General features: G+C 44.1%; 1 protein-coding gene across 4 annotated transcripts in view; it reads left to right on the forward strand.

Annotated features, from left to right (window-relative positions):
• ankrd11 (ankyrin repeat domain 11) overlaps positions 1 to 22204 on the forward strand; it is a 92332-nt gene that overhangs the window by 49077 nt on the left and 21051 nt on the right. For all 4 annotated transcript variants that reach the window (XM_010731193.3, XM_019253900.2, XM_019253899.2 and 1 more), the window contains 2 exons: positions 19064 to 19209; positions 22053 to 22185. In XM_010731193.3, coding sequence (XP_010729495.3) covers positions 19123 to 19209; positions 22053 to 22185 — 220 coding nt within the window. In that variant the 5' untranslated portion in view covers positions 19064 to 19122. The remainder of the gene's footprint in view (positions 1 to 19063; positions 19210 to 22052; positions 22186 to 22204) is intronic.

Genomic DNA, 22204 nt, shown 5'->3' on the forward strand with positions numbered 1-22204 from the left:
AGAACTCTGGCTTTTGTTTAACGTTAGCCGGTGAAGATTTGTTTGAGAATCTCTCTGCACATGGCTCTGATTTAATTCCATTAAAATCTCATTCATCCCAACCAGGGCCTCAACAAACTACAGTTTGCATACGAGCCTGGAAATGTGTTGTCCCATTTCCAGGACGATAGCATCCCCCCTCTGTGTTACCACTATTCCTTGTTCTCCTTTCCTTTTTTTTTGCCTCAGTGCCTCTCGGTGTAGCTACTACTCCCCCCCCCCCTCCCCTCATTGTATTGGAAAAATCTGTGGGAGGGACAAAAGAGGGAGGGAGGGACAGGGTGCAGCGGTGGAGGTGATTAGGAAACCAGATCCACGGCTCGGCCTCAAAGGGAACTTGATCTCTCCGCAGTGCTTATTGATCAGCCAGGAATATTGCTGCTCTCCTCGCAATCGGAGTGAATTCTAGCTGATATATCACCGAGACGCCGCGCTGCCTCCCTCCACATACATACATTTACCTCACGCCGCTTATCATTTTCGTGTAAGACAATGCCCGTAGCACGCAGGAGATGAGATTGAATATTGGTGTTTGCCGTGTGTCTGTTCAGGCCGTGGAGGTGTTGGACTGTTTCCCAGCACAAGCCCCGCGTGTGTGCATTTCTTCTTTACGGGTCGATTTTTTTTTTTGGGGGGGGGGTAAAAATTGTTGTTAAAGTGCCAAGAGGTGATCAAGGGAAGGCAACAACAGTGACAGCCATTGTATTATTTAACTCCCTCTTTCCTGTCCTCTCATTTTCTTTTCCATCCTAATGTTATCTACCCCCCTCTTGTTTTCCTTTTTTCCCTTCCCTCCCTCCCAGAGAGGGCGCATGCAGAGCCAAGTAAACACTTTGATATGCGGAAGGAATCTTTCCCCCCCCCCCACCCTCTTCTCTCTCTCTCTCTCACTCTCTCTCTCTCTCTCTCCCCGCTGCCTATGTAGGTCATCATGACTCACTCCTTTATGCTTCAAAAGCCGGATCCCTGCTCAGTTGCTCTATCTTGAGCCCTCTCACGTTCAGCGTTGTGTAAGAGAAGTGTGTTTGAGTGTGCACGCAGGGCAGCCACAGACCCACCATTTTATGTTTTGAAATTATATTTCTGTCGCGCGATGTCACAAGTGCTAATTTAGTTTGTTTCCCCCTGTGAGTGGACATAGCTTTTTACCTGAAGTATACAGTTATTTCAGAAGGAGAACTACACAAATGTCTATTTTAACAAGCAGCCCTGCCTCCTCTCTTATTCTCTGTACACCGCATTCACTCTGACCTAGATGCTGAATCCATCAGCTGCGGCAAGCAGATTTAGTATTGCGTCAGAAATAAAATGCTTAGGCCTATTTCCAGATTTTTTATTTATTTTTGGCTAAGTTTGCCATCAGAGTGTCAGTTTAGCATTGTCTTATCTTGACTTTCCTTTCCAGCTTTGTCTCCCAGGCAGGTTTTCACCTTTAAAACACTTTGATTTTGATCTTTCTAGTCGTCTGTCCGGCCCTCAAGGCGTACCACCAGACTGTTTTTAACATCCAGGCCCATTGCGTGATCACGTTAACAATCCAATAGGGTCAAATTCAGGCCAGTGCACACTGAACATCTGTTGGTTGTTTTTTTACTGGTCCTCGGGCCTGCTACCTGTTGACTGGTTGGTTAGCTCACTGTTTCAGTGTGGAGGGAAGCCCTTTCTTCTGCGCTCCTCTGAGGATCTGCATATGAATGCTGCCTTCTGCTTCTCAGTCCTGACACTGAAGCTACCCCCAACCCCCTCCCAAACACATACACACACACACACACACACACAGTGGCCTCTTGACATATGCGTGTGCATGTAGGTTCAGTTCTTTTGACTTTTTAAATTTGGAGTTGGCAGACGAGGTGTTATCATATCAACACCCTCCTCCTGTGAGCATGTGTGTGAGTTTAAAGGATATGATGAACCGCTAGGGGCTCCGGTCTTTCTGAGGCCAGACCAGGACCAGTTCACTATCCTGACCCAGATCCCGAATGGCCTTAGCGTGTCACATGTGTGTCCTTTTGTCCTCCTCACTCCAGGGCTGCTTTCATATTGGCCAGACCTTGGAAAGGGGAGAAAAAGAGGGCTTGCTTTTTTTCTTCTTCTTCTTTTTTTTTGATGAGTCACTCAACCGAACAAAAACAGAAGGAGGGGTTGAAGAAAAAAAATACAATGGCCTGCAACCCTGCCCCCTCTCCTCCTTCAGAGCTTCCTGAAAACACTCTGATATTACATCATGCACACACACATACAGAGAAGCAGTTAAAGAGCGTATCAAGAAGTCCTAATGGTGGCCAACCGTTGCATGCAATATTATGCCATAACATGAGGGGACATGCTGAGAGCAACATTTAAATTGCCAGGCAAGCACAATAGGAGGGAGAAGCCGAGGAGGGATGTGCATCTGTGTGCAAGATGATGAGGAGGGGGTGGGGGGTTGGGTGTGCCATGGTAAAATGGAAGCTTTGTGGAGGAAACCTGAGCAGGCCGGGTTTTGGGGCTGTACATTCACACGCATGTATCATCTATCCCTCTTCCCTAGCCTCAATGCACCCCTTGTCCTCTGAACTGCCTCGACAGCACCCCCCAAATGCAACCACTATGAGTAAGACCAGACCTGTCCGCGAAACAGTCCACGCAAAGACTCTGGGGCTGTTCCTCGTTTTGAGTTTTATGTAATCCATCGCGAAGTGACGTCCAATATCTTTACTATCAACCCCCCTTTTTATAGCCCGGTCAACTACTTTCCTTCTGTGTTTGTGTGTAATTTTAGTAGTAGTCTGTCTCTCTGGCACGGGCAAAAAGAAAAGTGTGCCAGCAGTGTAAACTTTCCAAATTTTGCCAGAAGGCACCGTCATGACATGCATTTGTATTCTGTAGTTTTCTCTCCTCCTCCCTTCTGTCTCTCGTGCTCATCTTCAAAGTAAGTTTTCCGTAAGAGAGTGGGCGTTTGCACTGGGCCATCAACAGGAAATTCCAGCCCCGGAGTGTGGGAGTAGGGGGGATGGCTGAGACAGAATTGAGGAAGATCGGGAGTTTGTTTGGCTGCTTTTTTTTTTTTTTTCCCGAAAGCACCCAAATGTCTTTTGACTTGCTTTGGTGTGCATGAGAGCTTCCTCTGGCTACGAGAAAAAGCAGTATATTCAATACTATTTCTGCACGAGCTCCCTCCTTAACCTTCTTTTCCATGTTGTTTTTTTTAACCGTTTTAACCTCAGCTCTTTTCTTAACTTTGGTTTGCGTGTTGTTGTTGTTATTTCTTTGCTATAATTACCCCGCCATCATACTTTTCCACGGAACATGCTTGTGTTGTGTGTCTGTGTATACTCAAATTCTTCAGCATCATCATTGTTACCGAGATGACTAAGCTGTGTTGCCCACCACTGCTTTGAGGTAAATCTCATGTTCTCATTATCCAAAGTTTTTATCCTTGTTAGGTATTGAAATTTGAAGCACTTTCCTGAATCAGTAGGAGACGATACATCCCACACAATCCAGGTTTTTCCTCAGTGAAACGTCCACAATCCAGATAAATGAGGTGTTTGACTCGTGATTCCAAGTGTTCCAAAATAATGACACACAACATTGAAAAGATCAAATGTAGCTAGTATTTCTATGGTTCTTGCAGGCTTTTGTTGGTGGACGTCTAGTAGAGGAAATGAACCATGCAGAGCAGACGTAGCACTTAAACCCGCAACACATTCTTGTAGCAATGCAAAGGGCTGCAGCCAAGAGCAAGTGCCTGTTATCAAGAGGAAACATAAAATAGACTGATCTGATCTCTCGACAACACTTGAGTCTTACTGCTGCTCGGGAGGAAACAATTTCCCTGGGAAGCACAAAGAGTGTGGTAACAAGTTTTCCAGCCAGGCGAATCTCATGTTTCCATTCCACCAGTAGACAGGATGTCGCTTCGAAAAGGTCTTTAAAGGTCTCTGTTTCGACGGCGTCTGAAGCTTGTGTGAAGCGCCGATTGTCCCCCCCCCACCCAAAAAAAAGACTGACGGCGGTATCATAGCTGCAGCAGCACGACAGCGACGCCTGCTCTGATGTCTGCTGCGCCGTTTTCTTGGCCTCTCCGGGATGTTGGAGCCGCTTGTGCGGCGTTAGCATTGAGCCAGCTCGCTAACGTGGCGAGCCAAAAAGAACGTTGGGATTTCCGTAGTGTCGCCTTGTTGTTGTGCAGCAGTCGTCAACCGTACAGCGCCAGGCCTCGAGTGCACTACATAAACTATTCATACACAAGGTAAACTAGTGATATGACACATATCACTCCATCTATACCCTCTCTGCCCTACAACCCATGCCCTTCTCTCCTCACATGAAAACAGTTTGTGTTACCTCTGCGGTAGGGCTGCACCGGGTTATGGGTTAAGGCTTTAATTGGCTAAATTGCATACATATGTTGATAGCTGTTCTCTATGAATGGGTGTGTGTGTGTGTGTGTTTGTGCACATCTGTGTGCAGGCTCAGATGCTAAGAAGTGATACCTTGTGAACGCCGGAAGAACAATTCCCTGAGGACAGTGCCTCTTTCAATTATTGCAGTTTCCATTTCAGACCAAGACGCAGAGCCAGGACGTGCGCGCACACACACACACACACACACACACACACACACACACACACACACACCGGTACTAAGAGATAAACAGATGCTAATTCAAAACTGCATGCAAACTGGTCATGTTGTGCTGCTTGGTTTAAGTTACCTACTAGATGGAAGCTGTGCTTTCCTAGTAATAGTCTGTCATTCAACAATGATGCTTCGGGGGGCCTAGAAAAGTTTGCCAACCGGTCTTTTTATAGCCGAGGTCAAGGGATATGATGTTTGCTCTCCACTTCCACTACTCCCCAGCAGTTTTAGGAACTTCCTTTGTTTCATTCAATGGCCAAACCTACAGGGGGGAGGGGGAATGTGTATGGGATCATAGAATTAAGCCTTTATTTCCATTCGGCCGGAGGAGCCTGTGATGAGTGGTCACAGCAGCAGACCCTCCCAGCTATGTTGCTCTTTGCAGTGTATATTTTGGGACGATGCCACGGATGCTCGATGCCAACAGTGTCATAACTTTAACAGTTATGGCACGCATAACTTTGGCGTAGATGGTTTACCAGCCGAGGAACAAGATCACATTTGCAGTCGGAGATGGCAGTATCATGTAGTAAAGTAAAGATTGATTTGATATCTAATAAGACAGATTTTGGTTAACAGTTTATTGACGTAGATTTCAGGGAGTTCTTTCATGTCGAAAGTGTCCGTAGGTGTCCTGAGCAGCTCTCTCTTAAATCACTAATTGGAGCCTTTCTGTCCAACCTGATGAGTTTATTGATCATTGATCCATTATGAGTGATTGTGGCCTGCCACAGAGCCTGCGTGGTCAGTTTGTCTGCTTACCTGTGGCTTTTTTGCTCTGCAGCAGTATTCACACCGCTGAGGTTAAGATCAGGATTTGTTTGGATTGGGCTTTGCCTAAACACTGAAGACTGTTTCATAGCAACAACAGGGCTTGTTACAGTCTATTCAAAACGCTCTTTTCTATCTCATTATCATCCCTATATTGAGCAGGAACCCCTTAGATTAGAGGCCTGCCCACATTGTATTCATATGTGCATTTGGATGCATGCACATGGCAGTGATGGGAGTGTGTGTAACAAGTGTTAAATCTGAATCATACCCTGACCTGAGGCCAAAAAAAACACACTAAAATCGTCGGTGTTGTTATTAATGTTTCATCTCCAGTTGTAGAGAACAGCTGCAACATTGGGCACCGGGTCACAGCATTGTTTTTCTTGTTTTTTTAAAACTCTGCACAGCTCTCGACTGTGGATCGAGTTATTTGCCTTCACGCGACCAGAGTCGGCCGGAGTTGCGTGCTGCAGTGCGAGGTTGGTCAGCTGGTCCTGTTTGTTGGTTCTGGACCGTCAGTAAGCTTGAACATTTCTGGATGACTGGGTACAAAGTATCCACAAAATACCTCCGTTCCCTTCATCATGCAAAGCTAAATAAGTTATTAGATCCCAAACGTGGCCAAACTCTCAGCCCCGTCGTCGGGGTGCTGCACTCTTGTGGCCTTGCGGTTCTTCTTAACATAACTCATTGACAGCACACAAAGACTTGATAATTATAAAGGGTAGGAAACGGGATTCCTGTCTGACTTGTCTACCTGTGACTCACCTCTTCACACCTTTTAGGCTGTTAATATTGTGTAATGAGGAATTAAATCAAGAATTTAGAGCAATGAATAGAACCTTTGTGTTGGCTGTTCAAAAATTATTGTTTCCTCTTTTTAAAAACGAGCCACAGTGAAGAGTTAGGCCTACTTTGACTTATGGGAATATTGTGTAAAGGTGCAGTATGTGCACATTTCATGAATGGATTGCTGAATTTCACCCTTTTTTTTTTCCAGTTTAGTCTAACTTGATTTGAGTGTTAAAGTTTGTTTAGAGAGCATTTTAGCGTTCTCTCAGAAACTGATGACACCATAGTTAGGCTGCTGTTACCAGTAGAACTGCACAGACAACAAAACCCCGAAGGGGAGGTTTTTGTCCAAGTTTTTAGACTACTCGTCCACGAAACACATCCATGGTTGTGGTCATTTTAACGTACGACGTCGTAGTGGAGTCTTGGCAGATTTGTGACGACTCTGCTCAGGTCGATGGAGATGTCTCAGGACTTTTCGGTCCTGCTGTACTCGCATGCAAATGTGTCCGTGCAAACACACCCTGAAAAATCTGCATGTGCATATATTCCTATTAGGAACATGTGTATGGTATTATTAATTATGCTCATACCCGCACCACAGCCTCAGTCTGGCATCAGTTCCCTGCCCCCTCTTTAAGCAGGCACCGCCCCAGCCCTCAGCTGGCTCTGCTCTGCAGTAGCAGGCCTTTCATCCCTCCATCCCTCCATCCCTCCATCCGGCCCTTCCCAGTGATTTATAATTCATCTGGGATCCTACCTCCCTCCACCCCTCTGCACCAGGACAGCATTAACATTCTGTTTGGTCCCCAGCTACGCTGCACCCACGTGCATATGTTGTGCGTGTCTTGAGGAATGATTCCCAGTTCTCGCCAGTGAGGCTCCATTTGGAATGGCTGTGTGCGCAAGCTCGTTCTGTTCTGGCTCTGCCTGCTTTTCCTCTGTCACTGTAGGGATCACGTTGCTTGTCTGGCTGGCTGTCTGCTGTTGGTTCTCCTTTTCCTCTGTCTTTGCATGTGCCAAGTCAGCTGCCTGTCCCACCTTCTGGTCCCTGTGTAATAACAGAAAGCAGTGCGGCAGAATGTTTAAGGGAACAGTTGGGACGCATCGGCCTTTTCTATCTCGGATAGTTTCTTCACAACATATGACGGCGTGAAGCTAAAGTAGACCCAGCAAATTAGGGATTTCAGAGACAGCGTTCAAGTGTTTGGTTGCAGCTGTAGTGTAGCATTTCACCTTTCTCTACCATCATGTCTGCTGGACCCAATGAGATAATGTTCATTTTAATAAGCTACATGTTAGTTAGCTGGTCTGGTATTTGGCTGTTGAGTTGTGATCACAGAGAAATGTGAGCAGATTTATCCACAGTACACAAGGGTTTTAAAAACATCTGTATTGTGCCTGATGTTTCCATGTAAAATCACTACTTTCACCATTTCCACTTCTCCTGTGAGGCGACGTGTTCAGAGAGAATGATGAATTTGAAGATTAAGGGATCCTCCCCCTGTGGCTATTATTGTAAAACTAGACAGTTATTGCTGGTCTTCCTTGTTATTGTCATTGAGTTGGAGCTGTTTCTGTCAGCAGATGAGACAGAATTCAGAGGTGTAAATTGAATTGGTGTAAGAACTCCTTCGCGCTTCGGTCAGAATCTTTAGAAAAAAGTAACCGAGATCAAGCAGACATAACAAAGTTTGTACACTGTGATGTATTTTTTGTGTATTCTACTGTCAGTCTTCTGTTTGCTGGTGTTGCGTTACTTTGTAAAGTCCAGGTCGAAGTCCTCCTGGTCCCAATAAAGTATCCATCCACCGTTTGATCCATCGGAGGTTAATGTGTTTATTGTCGTCAAACACACCTGCCAAAAGTAATAAAATATAGTTACATAGTGATTGTTAACCCATGCTTTCTGGCAATGAATTGAGCATGAATGAAATGCAGAAATTAGTGATAAAGCAGAAGAAGCAAACGTTAACCAAAAAGAGTGACGGTGACTGCGGTAACACGCAGGCTGTAATGATCCGCGAGAGAGACTCAACAAGAAGCGTGATCTTTATCCTTCAAATAGAACCTCTCTACCCCGTTACGTACGGGAACAAAGAGCGCCTGGTAAAGATAGAGAAAGAATGTGTGATGAGAGTGTTGCAGCGTGCGCAGGCCAGATCAAAATACCTGCCAAAGACAGTGCTGCATGTCTGAAGGATCGGTCCCTGTACGTGACACCAAGACCAACTTTTATCAGAATTGCATCATGGCACACACTTCAAAAGTGGGACACTTTTTAGATTATTGCAGTTCTTATGTCAACGTGTGTGCGCGTGTTTGTTAGGAATTATAATGCTCATCTGTGGAAAGGTCATATCCACCCTCTGAGCCTCTCCTCCCTTGCCTCTCTCACTCCGTTCATTATCCATCCGAGCTTTCTCCCACCGCTCCGCATTTATTTTTACCTTCTCACGTAATCCTTAATTAATGTAGATCCAGTCACCGTGCCTCACATTCTACTACCATACACACTTACTTGTACACATATACACACTTCAGCCATTCATGTTCTCTCAAGCAGGCGCACTCGCATTCAATCATTTATCTCCTCTGTCACTCTCTTGCTGAAGCATAATGATCTAGATCACACAACACGTTGCACACTTTACAATAATAGGCAGATGGGGTGGCCTCATTTCTCAGTGAGCTCAAGTACGTACCACATAAGCTTATCTGGACTGGGACCACTGATGCATGCCGCCCCTCTTGTTTTGAAACTTTTTTATTTATTCTGTTCAATTGTTTTTTATAGCATAAAAAATCTGTATACATGAATTCAATATTCTGTCTGTGAGCCACGTACCAATCTTTTTTTTCTTGGTTTATTAGAGTAGCTAGTTTTTAAAAAATCCTGGAAAATAGACCCTGTTTTTTTTTTTTTTTTTTTTTTTTTTTTTACAAAGTCCTTGAAATTGAAATTAAATGTCACCGGCTCTCCCTCTTTTCTTCCTCAAAATTTGCCTGTTACCAAAAACGAAATATGACGAATATGATATTGACTTTTGGCTGTTTTTCTTATACCGACTGCTGACTCCTCACTCCTACTAACCAGCCAGCAAGAGTAAATGTAAATGTACTTATTTATACAGCCCTTTACAACAGTCCTTTCGGTGTACCAAAGTGCTTTACAGCAGGTAATAAATAAAAAATAACGAGAACAATAAGTAAAACAAATAAATTAAAAACAATAAAGGAACAGTAAAAACAATAAAATACAATAAAATCGCGATAGATAAAAGTGTCATCATACTACTGGGTATTAAAAGTCATCCTTAAAAGGTGGATTTAAAGAGGTCCAGGTCGGAAAGAAGACGCATCTCGATGGGGAGCTTATTCCAGAGCCTCGGTCACCCCAGTGTTTGTATTTCGACCTGGGCACTTCCAGCAAAAGTTGATCGTTGGACCTCAGAGCTCTACCAGGATCGTGGACAGTTAAAAGCTCAGATAAATACAAAGGGGCGAGGCCGTTAAGAGCTTTAAAAACAAACATTGAAAGTTTAAAATCATTTCTAAAAAGAACAGGAAGCCAATAACGGGAATTAAGAACAGGAGAGATATGCGCACGTCGGTTGGTGTTGGTTAAAAGAGCCACGTGATCAAAAACCGCTAGGCTTAAAAACAAAAGCTTACCCAGCCTGTTGCAGGCCACGTTTCTGCCTTTGTAGAGGCTCGAGAACGGACACTCACAGAAACGTAGTTTGCTCTCAGTTTGGTTTCATTCGGAGCATCTGCAGATTAATTCCACACCTGAGATATCATGATCCACTAAAGTTAGACACAATGTGATTTGACTGCATGCCACCACTCTGCGTCCGTATAGGCACCATATCGGTGAGGTCACAGTCACACGAATCATCAAGATAATGCCAATAATCAAATCAATGAGCGCTATTCTATTCTATCTGTTTACACCATCACTGACTCAAGAGCATCGACTCAGATCTCTCAATAGCACATTTTTACTCAACATCGTCCGCAGCTGATGAATCTGGTAATAAATCCACTTTTATACTCAAGTCACCAGTATGCAAAGAACGTCAGTTAACCTCTGCTGTTAGCTCTGAGGCTTCAATTCAGGTCGCGACTTTCAATATTAGACTGATGTGAGTTATGATGTGAGTGTGTGTACATGAATGTGACATGAGCATGGGTCTTTTCCTGTTTCATTTGAATCTGCGTGTCTCATGTTGTCAGTCTTGTCGGGTTGGTTATTCACCTGTTACTTTTTGATGTATGAACAATTCGAGAGCCACCAAATGGTGGCGGAATGCTTTCCGTTAACCACAGAGTTTACTTTATATGTTGTCAAATTGCGTAATTGCCACGTTTATATTTGATGTGCTAGCCACAATGTGAATATGAAAGTTGAATCTTGTCCGTTTCTGTGTGCTGTGAGTGAATTTGAAGCCTGTCGCATCTTCAGACCGTCCGGCTGTCGGTATAACGCATGAAATGCTTTTTGTTGTTTCACATCCCTGTCATACTGGAGTAGACGTTTTCATCGTGTGTGAGCTACTTTTCATGGCAGCTTTACATCTGCTGCTGAGATTAATGAGATTGACACCGATTTTTCAAAGTATAGTTCTTCATAAGCAAACACTGGCATACATACACTGTAGTGTACGAGTGCACAGGGCTGCAGTGATGTTGTGGTTCCCGTGCAAACCTACTCACACCTCGATTCTCAGCTTGAAGTGTTTCCAAAATGGCTCAAAGTCATATTCGTCAGACAGAGATTCTTCATACCTACTACTGTCTTGACAGTGATCCATTCAGCACAGGTAGTTGAAGCAGTGTTTGAAACTTTAACCTAAACTCAGGTCAGAAGTGGATTAGCGTCAAAGAGCGGTTAAAAAAAAAAAAAATGTTACAACTGCAAGTCAGCTCAGAAACACTTCCTGAAAGATTGCAAGTGTTTCTTGATGCACGACGTTGATCCATTTTTGACCAATAAATAATCAATTCAAGTCTCTGTAATTATTTTTTTAAAAAGGCACCGACTTCATGGCATGAATTACTGTAAAAAGGAGACGTCTATGTGATGAAATATTTAGCGCTCACACTGGCTCTTACACCGCTTTATCTGTGCAGCACTGTTTCTGTCTTGTGATCTAAATTCAGTGAGCAGCTCAGTGTGGGTGTAGCTTAAGGGTAAGGCTGGAAGTGGCTAGCCATCTAGCTGCTTCATACTTGCTGCCACACACACACACACACACACACACACACACACACACACACACACACACACACAGATAGCAGACTTTGCCTGTGCCAAACAATTTCTAACTGGAATCCTTACTGTATTAGGCGAGAGGAAACAGCGATGTTGAGTGTAAAATAACAAAAGTATGACTTCAAATCACCCATTAAGGAGTATACTCTGTACTCTTGATACCTTCCAGATAGATTCTTGTTGTTTCGGTGCATTTTGCGCTTGGCTCGGTGTGCTTCTGATCCCAATCGTCCTGAGTACGTTCCCTCCACGGGGAAGATGCGTCTACCAAACGTGCCCTTGTTCTTTCCATCAGTCCTGCTTTGTGGCCGCTCGGTCAGGGGGGGTTGAACATGTGAAAATAAGGCCAAGCTATCCGGAGAATTGGAGCAGATAATGTGGCTTCAGCTAATGCTTCAAGTGCCTTTTTTTTGTTGTCATGTTTGACGTAGTGGCGCAAACTTCTCTTGATTGTATTGCTAGGCAGCGCGGACACGAGAGTTTTGTTTTCAGGAATGTTTGCACAGGCTCTCGTGTCATTGTTGTGGCTGTTTTACGGCACAAAGATTCATGTAAAGCGACGATGGATCAATAACTGCGCGCACCTGTATTAGAAATGACATCTGTCAGTACATAAGAGTGTGTGAATAAGTTAAACAGCTCAGTTTGGTCACACGGTGATCCAAAGGTCAGAAAATGATTGAACCCTCATTGCATGAGGTTGATATGCAGAGGCACTCTTCCATCAATAGGTTCCCTCTCTCTGTTCACGGCTCTTTCACTATCTTCTCTGATAGGCCTGCATCTGTCTCATCCCTGAGTTGCTAGGCAACAGGCTTTCCGTGTGTGTGTGTGTGTGTGTGTGTGTGTGTGTGTGTGTGTGTGTGTGTGTCTGTGTGTGTGGCGCTCACACGTTGCTGTGGCAATGTCAGGCTTTTGCCTGTGAGAGAGGAGAGGAGAGAGAGATGTTGAGAATAGAGAGAGAGAGAGAGAGAGAGAGGAAGATGAGAGAGGAGCACTCAGAGAGGAGAGGGGGGAAAGAAATGAGAATGAGTCAGAGCGCTGATGAAGCTGAGGGATTGGACAGGAGAGAGAGCCAAAAAAGCACTAGATTGTTTCTGGCCTTTCCTGCAGCCTAGCTGCATATATATACAGGCCTGCCACTATCTTAGCGAGGTCACCGGCAAAGACGGCATGATTTACCAGACTGGCAGGCAGGCAGGCTGCAAGCACTGAGCTGTTATTGGATGGAACAGAGAGGTGTAAGGGAGAGCGAACGTGCTCAGAATAGAAAATCAGACCAAGTGATTGGATTCCTCCCCACATCTCACTCCTCTCTTGCTCTCTGGCTCTCTCTCTACTCCTAGAGCCCTATGGATAATATGACCACTCCCACTCGCTCACATTTCATATATATTTTGTCATTTCCCTGATGCCCCCCTCTGCGCATCACCTGCTTCTCATATCGCTGTTTACGCACAATAAATATGAAAAGAAATGAAAGGTCGAGATCTCAAACCCAAATCTGTTTGCTGGAAATACTAACTAGCTCTAGGAGAGTACAGGCTATCCTACTAACCTTATAAATTTTCCAAAAACAAGCTCATGTAGTACACATAATCACTGTTTTTTTTTTATTCTGCTCTTGTAAGCACACAGTCCTGTTTTTAACATAATGCATCTTTCCTCTCAGCGCTTTTGTATGTGCTGCCGCATGTTTGTGTGTGTGTGTGTGGCTGCGTTCACGTGTCGGTCTCTTCTTTCTCTACACAGGTTTATAATGAAGTGAATGGGCCCAGGTCAGGGACTGAGCAGCCAAACTGAGCTCTGGTTGCCAGGATACAGCAGCCGAGCCCGGCTGGCTTTATTTGCACTCCAAACAGGGCTAGCTAGCTGCTGCTGCCGCTGCCACTGCTGCTGTCCTTCTATAGACCATTCTCATGGCATGTCAGCAGATTGCCACAGGCGTTGAAGGGTACACACATGCACAGACTAGGGCTGGAGATGATGTGGTACAATTATAGTATAATAATAACCAGAAGACTTTCAGTTAATATACATTGCAGTGTTTTTTTTGTTTTTTTTTTAGATATGTCAAATGAGCTGTTATATAACGAGACAGTTTCAGCTGGCATTGTCTGATGTAAAAGAATAAATGTAAATGTGATACTTTGTGTTGCATCACAGTCACTATTAATAAGAAATAAGGTCCTTAAATAGTTTTTTTTTTTTTTTTAAATGATGGATCATGACTAATGATTGGTGTATGAAAGAAAACATCTATCTTGTTAACCTTGTCACAAACACGCAGGCTTTTGGCAAGGTGTGAACAATTCTGTGGTTTCTGTAAGAGTGAGACATTTCTGTGAACAATGAGCTGAACCCACATTTGATGTGTAATTCAGATCAGGAAACTGAGATGAAGCAGGATGCAGCAGTGGATGATACCGACAGTGTACAGCCTGGTCCAGTTGCTATAACATTAGGTGGATAACATAATAGTCGGAGGTTCGAGGCAAAGATGGTAGAGATTGGTGAGGCATTGTGACATCTCAGCAGAGATTTTTTTTTTTTTTTTTTTTTTTTTTTTTTATACCACCTTCCCTAAAAACTTGTAATAGTGTTTAGCCGTGGGTGGTGCTGAATCAAAATACAACAAGGTGTGTCAGTATCTGTGGCTTCCACATGGTTTGAAACATGTTTGTAGCCTTTGTCTTCAGGGACTTGAGACATTGGTCTAAACCATAGACTATATAAAACGTGGACGTAGTCTCCGTGGTGTCACCCGCATGTTTCTGAATAGTCGTTGTGAAGCTGAGCATGTGGTGGTTCTGGTCGTCGCTGACTTGGCAGTCCTGCCTCCACCAGTCGTGGAGCTGAGGTGGGCTGAATGAAGCCCGGTTCCTTAAATGACACCTACCTGTCAATCAAAAAAAATCCCGTTGAGACAAGTCATTGTTTTTAGCTGTTAACATTAGCCATACAGTGTGCTTTATTTTTTTTTAATCTTTCCTTCAGGGGGTTGGTTTAGTCGAGGGACGGGGGCACTTGCATTACTCCGTCACTCTCATTGTAAATGTTGAGTGTGGCTGCAGCAGGTGGCTGAGGTGACTTTCAAAGAGAGTCGTATCTTGCCTCAAAACTATAAACTTTCATTTTGTGCCTCCATAAACATCTCCGGCACGAGGACACTCTGACCTGTCTAACATTTGCTTCACTATTTATGTTGCTGTGTGTAAGCTGTACCATATCTGTTAACCAACACCGAGATATCAGTTGACTGACTGCCAGGGAGTGTGCTGCTGATTTTGTGTCTGATTGTGCAATCGGGTTTGTGGGCGCGCACACACACACACACACACACACACACACACACACACACAAAAACATGAACGCAGACAGAGAGCAACGTGCCCATCCCTGCACGCAGCTGCCGTGTTGTTCAGCTGTCACTGTGGAAAATGCGAGGTGTGTTTCTGCGCGTACAATGAGAGCCATGAACTAGGAGTGGCATGGGGTTCGAGCAAACGACTACTTTTCGTCTCTGCACCTGCACCATCGCTTACTCTCAGCTGCGTGTGTGTGTATGTTTACATCATTGTGTTTTCCCATGGCTGTATTTTGTTTCCCCGTATATATAATCAAGTTTGAGAGTGCCATGTCGTAGCAAAATTGCTCGGCATGCAAAACACTGATATGACAGAAGTTGCTCCATGAGCCTTCCAGGGCTGAGCTCATAGATTTGTATATTTTAGTGAAGAAATCTTGAAGTGAATTAGCATTTTATCCTTCAAAGCATTCTAATTAATGTAGCATTAGTCTTTAGGTAACACTGCTATTTTTATTGTAACACATGTTGACACAATAATAGATCGTCACATGCTTTTAAAAGTTATAAATCCACAGCCATATTATTATATGGCCGCTCATAGAGCTTTACAAGATGTCATCAGTGGATGACTAACTGCTAGTTAGATTAAAGACTAGTGGCATACATATTGTATAATAATAGTTTATTATTAATCATTCAGTGCTCATTTTGCATGACAGTTTCAACAGTCGTGAAATTATTCGGCTCGGACGTGATTTTTTTAGATTTTAGCCCATAGGTTTAACATTAAGTTTCCCAAATCAGTGACGCCGGTACGATAACAATCCCGATGCAAGTACGCTCGTGGTGCGTGTCAGTGCGTCTGTGAGTGTGCACACAGTATGCTGCAATATGCTGAAGTGTTGGCCTCTATCTGACCGCAGAGGGAGTGGCTCAGAGGATAGAGAGGATGCTAGAGGATGAATAGAAAAAAGGAACGGTGGGACATAGCAAGAAAGGTGTATGTGTGTTTATGTAAGTGAGAGAGAAGGGATGGATAGTAGTACTGGCAGGTCTTGTCCTTCATTTGGAAGAGATTGCTTCTCTGGCTCACCTCTCACCACTTCTTTCTGCAGTCATCATCTCCATGGCCAAGTCTAACTTGGCTGACGTCATGTATAAAACATTAAAACGCAACAGTGCTCCTGTGTTGTTGTTGTTGTTTTTTTTTTTGTTTTTTGATGGACCGGTCAGCAGACAATCAATAGGTTGTTCAGACCTTAAACCTGTCTACATGTTTAAATATTTAACTGAAGCTGATTTAATATTTGGATTGATCCGAATCATATCCTGTAGTTAACAGAGGTGAGAAGTAAAAATACTGTTCAGTATTCACTGAGAATTATTCGGCCATTCTTTGAAGAGCACACACAACACACACTAAGATAGAGAGAGAGGTTGCGAAGTGCATCGTTGATCGTAGATTTGCGATACGCTAGCTGGAGGCACACTGGTTTCTTTAGACTAATTTAGCCTGGCTCGTAGCTGATAGCGAGCCTTGGCGGTCCAGACCGCTCGGCTGATGAAGGACGGTAGCGAAACGTTGCGGTGCCGTTCATAAACAGGAACCTTATTTCCTCTGCAGCAGTGAACACGGTGCATGACCCTTGAACATTATCAGGCTGCAACCTGAGCATCTCGCCTGTTTGACAGGACTGTAGCACACGCTGTACTTTCCCAAAAGAGCCCAAGTGGACATGTGACACACGTTACACAGAAAGTTTTTAAAAAAAACAAAGGGGAACATACGATGAGTCACACAAACTCTTCAGTTTTTCAAAATAAAATGATTTAAAAGATTGAAAATGCTGACATATCTCAAGTTAGCATCACTACTTTACAATAATAATCTTGTTTTTTTTAATGTGATGCTTGTTAAGAAACTATAAATGAAATAATAATAATGCCGGCCGTTATGTGTAACCTCACGATCTCTCACTTCACAATGCTGAATGTGTTTAACCTCGCAAATACATGCCTGGCTATAGCGGTTGCAGTGGTTGGCACGCTCTGTTAATCAGATGTTTTAAGTGTGTCATGACAACCAAAAAATGAAATTTATAAAATGTAAGAAATGCTCAACAATCTTCTCTCAAATATGCACCACTGTCACTGTCAAACCAGTCAAATGTGGCTAACCTTTTGGCAGCATTGGCAGAAGCAGAGCGAGTGATTGGATGCAGACACCCGCTGTTTGTTTTTGTTTGTTTTCCAATCATAAACGATGTTTTACCAGCCTGATTTAATACATTCATAATCCTGAGCACTCTGCTCTCGGGGCAACTACACAACCTCAGTCAAAGCCCTGAATAAGAAGTCATGATCAGACGCAGCAGCGCTGCTCGCCTTCATTCAGCTTTCATATTCTTTATTATTGCAGTGCAGCTTAGTTTGTTTGTTTGTTTGTTTTTTGTCTAGTACAGGCCGTTACTGGTGAACACACACACCCTCCCATACACACAGACACACGAGAAATTAATCAAGTGTTTAGTGTGAGCGAGACACACTCACACTGTTAGCAGATGTTATGTGTCTTTTGATTGGGATGGGATTACAAAGGAAATGAGGCCTGTGGTTTTGAACAGGGTTTCCTCTCCGTGTGTGTGTGTGTGTGTGTGTCTGTGTCTGTGTCTGTGTGTGTCTTTGTGTGACTGCTAGCTTGCAAACATCATTTTCCTGTATTTCATATGTCAGCGAAACGCTCTGTTGCTATAACCACCCATCATAGTAGTCCCAAAATAGTGTAGAGATTATTGTTCTAGAAGCTCAGCTGACCCAGTTTGAGGTGTGTGTTTGTGTGTGCGTGTCCGTTTGTGTGCGTGTGTGTGTGTTGCTGCAAGGTTTGTTTATTTCTGAGAGTAGTCGACCTTCCTGCCACTTTGTTTGGTGCGGTGAGAGGAGTTTAAGGGGAGGCTGGAGCGAGTACCCAGCAGTGGAAATGAGGGAGTAACAATGAGCTATAGGAGAGAGGAAAGGAAAGGAAGGGGCCGTGGTTTGCTGTGTCCCTCATGTCTCTTTCCATACACCAGTAAAAGGGGAGCAGTACATCCTCTATAGCTGCGTGTCTCTCTGGTTGGTTGGCTGGCTGGCTGGCTGTGCCGTCTTGACTTGACTGACTTGACTGGAGGGATATAAATAGCAGTCTTTGAATAGGATAACTGCAGAGGGAAGGGAAGGGAAGGAGGGTGGGGAGGAGAGGAGAGGAGAGGGGAGATGGAAGTGGCGCCAGAGAAGATAGGAGTGCCAGTGTCTGAGAGTAGAGGGAAAATAAAAAATTTAAAAAAATATATGATGCAGCCATGGTCTCATCTGTTCACTCAGTCAGTCACAAGGATGATCATACTTGGACGCACTCTGAAGAAAAAAGTGCATTATGGGAGAGAGAATCAAGGGATGGGGATGATTAATCCGTGGCTCCGTGAAGCAGAAGGCCTCTCTTCATGAAGGATAGCAATGCACACACTGTTGTTGTTGTGTAGCCGCACGCAGGTCAAAGTAGACTGAGAACACGCAGCACGTTAAATCTACTCCATACGTTCATATTAAAACCAGTCACTCAGAGCAAGTAGGTTTCTCGTAAGACGTCTACGGCCCATCTTCTTAACTGACTATGGTCTGGATGTATCAGGACGGGGTAAAACCCACAATTACAAGGGGTGGCTAGCTATGGCGGGAAGTAGCTGTTTGGGTTTTTGTTGAGACGTGCCAGTCACGTTCCTGAAGACATTCCTCAGCTGTTCCCAGCTCTCCGTATTGGGGTTACGCAATATCTTACACAGCGGTACGTGCTGTTGTCATTCTTGACTTTCCACTATGTGGCTGCGTTATTTGTCGTACGGTTGATATGAATAGCGTGTCTGCCATTGCGCGGCATCACAGTCTCTCTTACTTTGAAAGTAGTAGAGATTACACAACATGTTTGAAGGTATTTGGGTTAGACCTAGCTTGCTCTTTGGGGTCAGCCTGGAGAGCTGATAAGCTTTTTTTTTGCCTGCCACAGCTGCAACCCAGCCTGCTGTCCTCCCTCTCAACTGCTCTTCCTCTCGAGCAGCGGTGTAATGGTTGAAAATAGAGTGCTTGATGTTACCGCTAATGGCTGCATTGTCTGGCAACGTGTAAATGTGTTTTCAAAGAAAGCGTAGTGGCCAGTCGCTAACCTCCCCCCGCTCATCCTTTTTTTTTTTTCCTCTTTTCCTTTGTTCCAGACGGTTGATGACGATGCAATGGCAGCGTGAATGAAGCTTGGCGTGGGGAGAGCTGAACGATGCCCAAAGGTGGGGGTTCTAAAACCCCCCAGCTGGACCACTTCCCACTCAACACCGACATGGTGGAAAAGCAGGGTGGGAAGAAGGTAAGACTGAAAAAAAAAACCACACACACACATACTACACCCATTACACAAATGTTTGCATAAAGCATATAATCCCAGTTTCAATAGCTGTAAACCAGACGCTAAACTACACTCGATCAACAAGTATAAAACGCTAGAAGACAATGCAGACAGTAAGAGAACCTAAAATGATGGTAATAGTTTTGGATTGGTGGCAGGAAGACTTGAGAAATGTTGTTCATATGTCGCTGGATCGTCTCCTTGGTGCATTTTTTCTCAGTTAGCACATAGAAAGTCCTTGTCTGGACTTTTTAAACCATTTGATTCATTGTTGGAATGCTTCCTCTCTATGCATGCGGCCTGTGCAGTCGCCATAGATAGTTGATTTTTTTTTTAAGCCGGGTACCAAGAGCATGAACTTATTATTTCTGCTTTGCAGGTGATATCTTACGTGTTCATTCATGTGAAGTATTTACGGCCTAAATGCTAATTAAATGTGGTTACTACTTCCCAGCATTAACAGGGCCGTCTCGACTCTCGCATAACAGACAGTTGGACGCTCATGGCCACAAAGAATGCAGTGTTTGTGTCCTTGAAACTGAGGCAAAAGAAGGCCAGGCTCCTCAGGTACATTCAGAAGACACCTCTCGGGCCGTCGTCGGCCTGTTAAGACACATTCAGTCTGGAGCCTGCGAACGTAGCATCCCCCCCCCTCCCCCTTTAATTTGACACAGGCACGATCATGTTGTTTGCAGCGTAACAAAGTATCGGGCGCAGCTTGATGATGTCATGGCGCGTGCCAACTGTTAAGCTACCGGCAGCAACACCAAGAGGCGAAAAGAGGAGAGGTGCAGCTTATGCAGGCATGGATTTACAGCCCTCTGCAAAGGATTGCATCAGACTCTGGCATGGAGGAAGGGAGGGGAGGGGAGGGGAGGGAATGGAGCGCACTGGGGTGGGTGGAAAACGGAGTGAGACGAAAAGAGCAGGCATTGCTAGGAGACCATCAAACAGGGTGTCTCATAAAGGCTGATCTGAGGAAAGTCTCTGGTGGTCAAAGCGTCCTTTAAATTTAAGTCAGAATAAAAAAATACATTTTTAACTCTGGAGAGTTTCGCTTATGCATTTTTAAAAACAACACACATTAATAAACATTTCAGTGAATGTGTGTGAGAGCCGGCATTCTAATTTTCAACTGGTGGCGAGCTTCGGTGATTTGACTGTTTTTCTACCAGTGCAGCTTAGCTCCACGTTTACTGTACGCTCCCTTGAAGACACATCCCCTCCCTCACACCTCGACTTCCCCGCTCAGATGTATTAAAGCGTTCGCACATGCCCAGATGTGTGCATCATGAATTGTGCGTTCTCTTGTACACGCCTTTGTGGAGCTGAGTGCAGACACAGACAGACAGAGAGAGAGAGAGAGAGGAACAGAGAGAGAGAGAGATCAGTTAACTGTAGCTGACACTGTTTGTCTCTACTGTACCATGACATCATAGTCTTATGACTGGGGCAGGGCAGGGGGAGGAGTTCAAAGAGTCGACACATAATGGAAAACCTGCCCCGAGGATAGAGAGAGATGAGAGGGGGACAGACAGAAGGTAGGACAGAGAAATGAAATGAAATAAAGTGTGTGTGTGTGTGTGTACATGACATCTGACCTGCATAAACCATACGTACACAAAGCATACTGATTAAAAACACACACGTTGTATTCTCCAAGCACAGTTATTAGCTGAAATATTAAGATATGGAAATAGAAAATATATACTGGGGGAGCATTTAGTTTGCAGGATAACTGACAAATAATGTAGTGATAAAGGGTATGATACATTTTTTAACATAACACTAATGTATATTTGTGTTAATGACAACACACATTTTGCAGTTTAAGTAGTGCATAAAACAGAGTCCTGGGCTCTTACTTACCACTGAGTATCTGCCAGCACAGAATCTGTTCTTTCTCTAAATATTGTTTACTAATACAGCTGTACTCTGCACAATTAGTACAGAGGTTCACATAAAAGAATAGTCAAACATTTGAAATATGTTTTAGCGTGAGTAGCTTTGAATGAAGCTTCTCTCCCTTCTCCCCTCTCCTTCTTTCCTTCCCTCTGCAGACCATTTCCTCTCATGTGGGGAAGTGTCCTACAGCGTTTTGTACATCTGTATGTTTGTTTTTCACTCTGTGGCTCTGTTTACTTTGTACAGTTATGCTCCGTTTGGTCCATGAGTGGAACTTTTTTACCGAAACTCAATTTTATTTAGTAAGAATAATGAGCTATTGCTCGTGGAAGCTTGGATTTTTATTCATTTGTTGGACCAGGATTGTTGGTCCGATAAAATAAAATAAAATAAAAAGTAGCCACTAATATTGATTGTTAGAATATTTCCCTCCAAGAATTCATCACAAACAGCTCCAGACATATCTCTTTTCAGCCACGTGTTTTCGGCTCTAACTGCTAGTCTGGATAAGCAAGTCATTATCAGCTCTCGATACAAAGAAATGGGCTGAACTTAGAAGTATTTGCATCTGTCGATAGCAGATACACTCGGGCTGGTGATTGTTTCCAGCAGCTGTAGACCACAGAGCCCAGCCGGCGTCAGCTTAGCCTCCTCTCCCTGCGCCTGGCTCTTTGTGCTGTGGCTGGGGGAGCCAGGAATCTAGGAGGGAACTCCATGGAAAAGTTTTCTGGTCTGCAAAGCCCATAATAGCAAAAAGAAAAAAGGCAGAGAATGGCACCAACTATGGGACTATGGTCCTCCTCCGCCAGCTCATACTTTAGCTTTACTCAGATTTTTAAAAAAGCTGTGTTCGCTCTAAACCGTGTCACTTAAAGTGTTCTGATTTGTCTCCCTCACAGGATAAAGTGTTGTCAAACAAGACTCCCAAATTGGATCGCAGTGATGGGGTCAAAGAGATGAAAGAAAAGGCCCCTAAAAGGAAGCTGCCCTTCACTGCTGGAGCTAATGGAGACCAGAAAGATTCTGACTCAGGTAAGAGGACACTGGAATG

This window comes from Larimichthys crocea, chromosome VIII (assembly GCF_000972845.2).
Source record: "Larimichthys crocea isolate SSNF chromosome VIII, L_crocea_2.0, whole genome shotgun sequence".
NCBI lineage: Eukaryota > Metazoa > Chordata > Actinopteri > Sciaenidae > Larimichthys > Larimichthys crocea.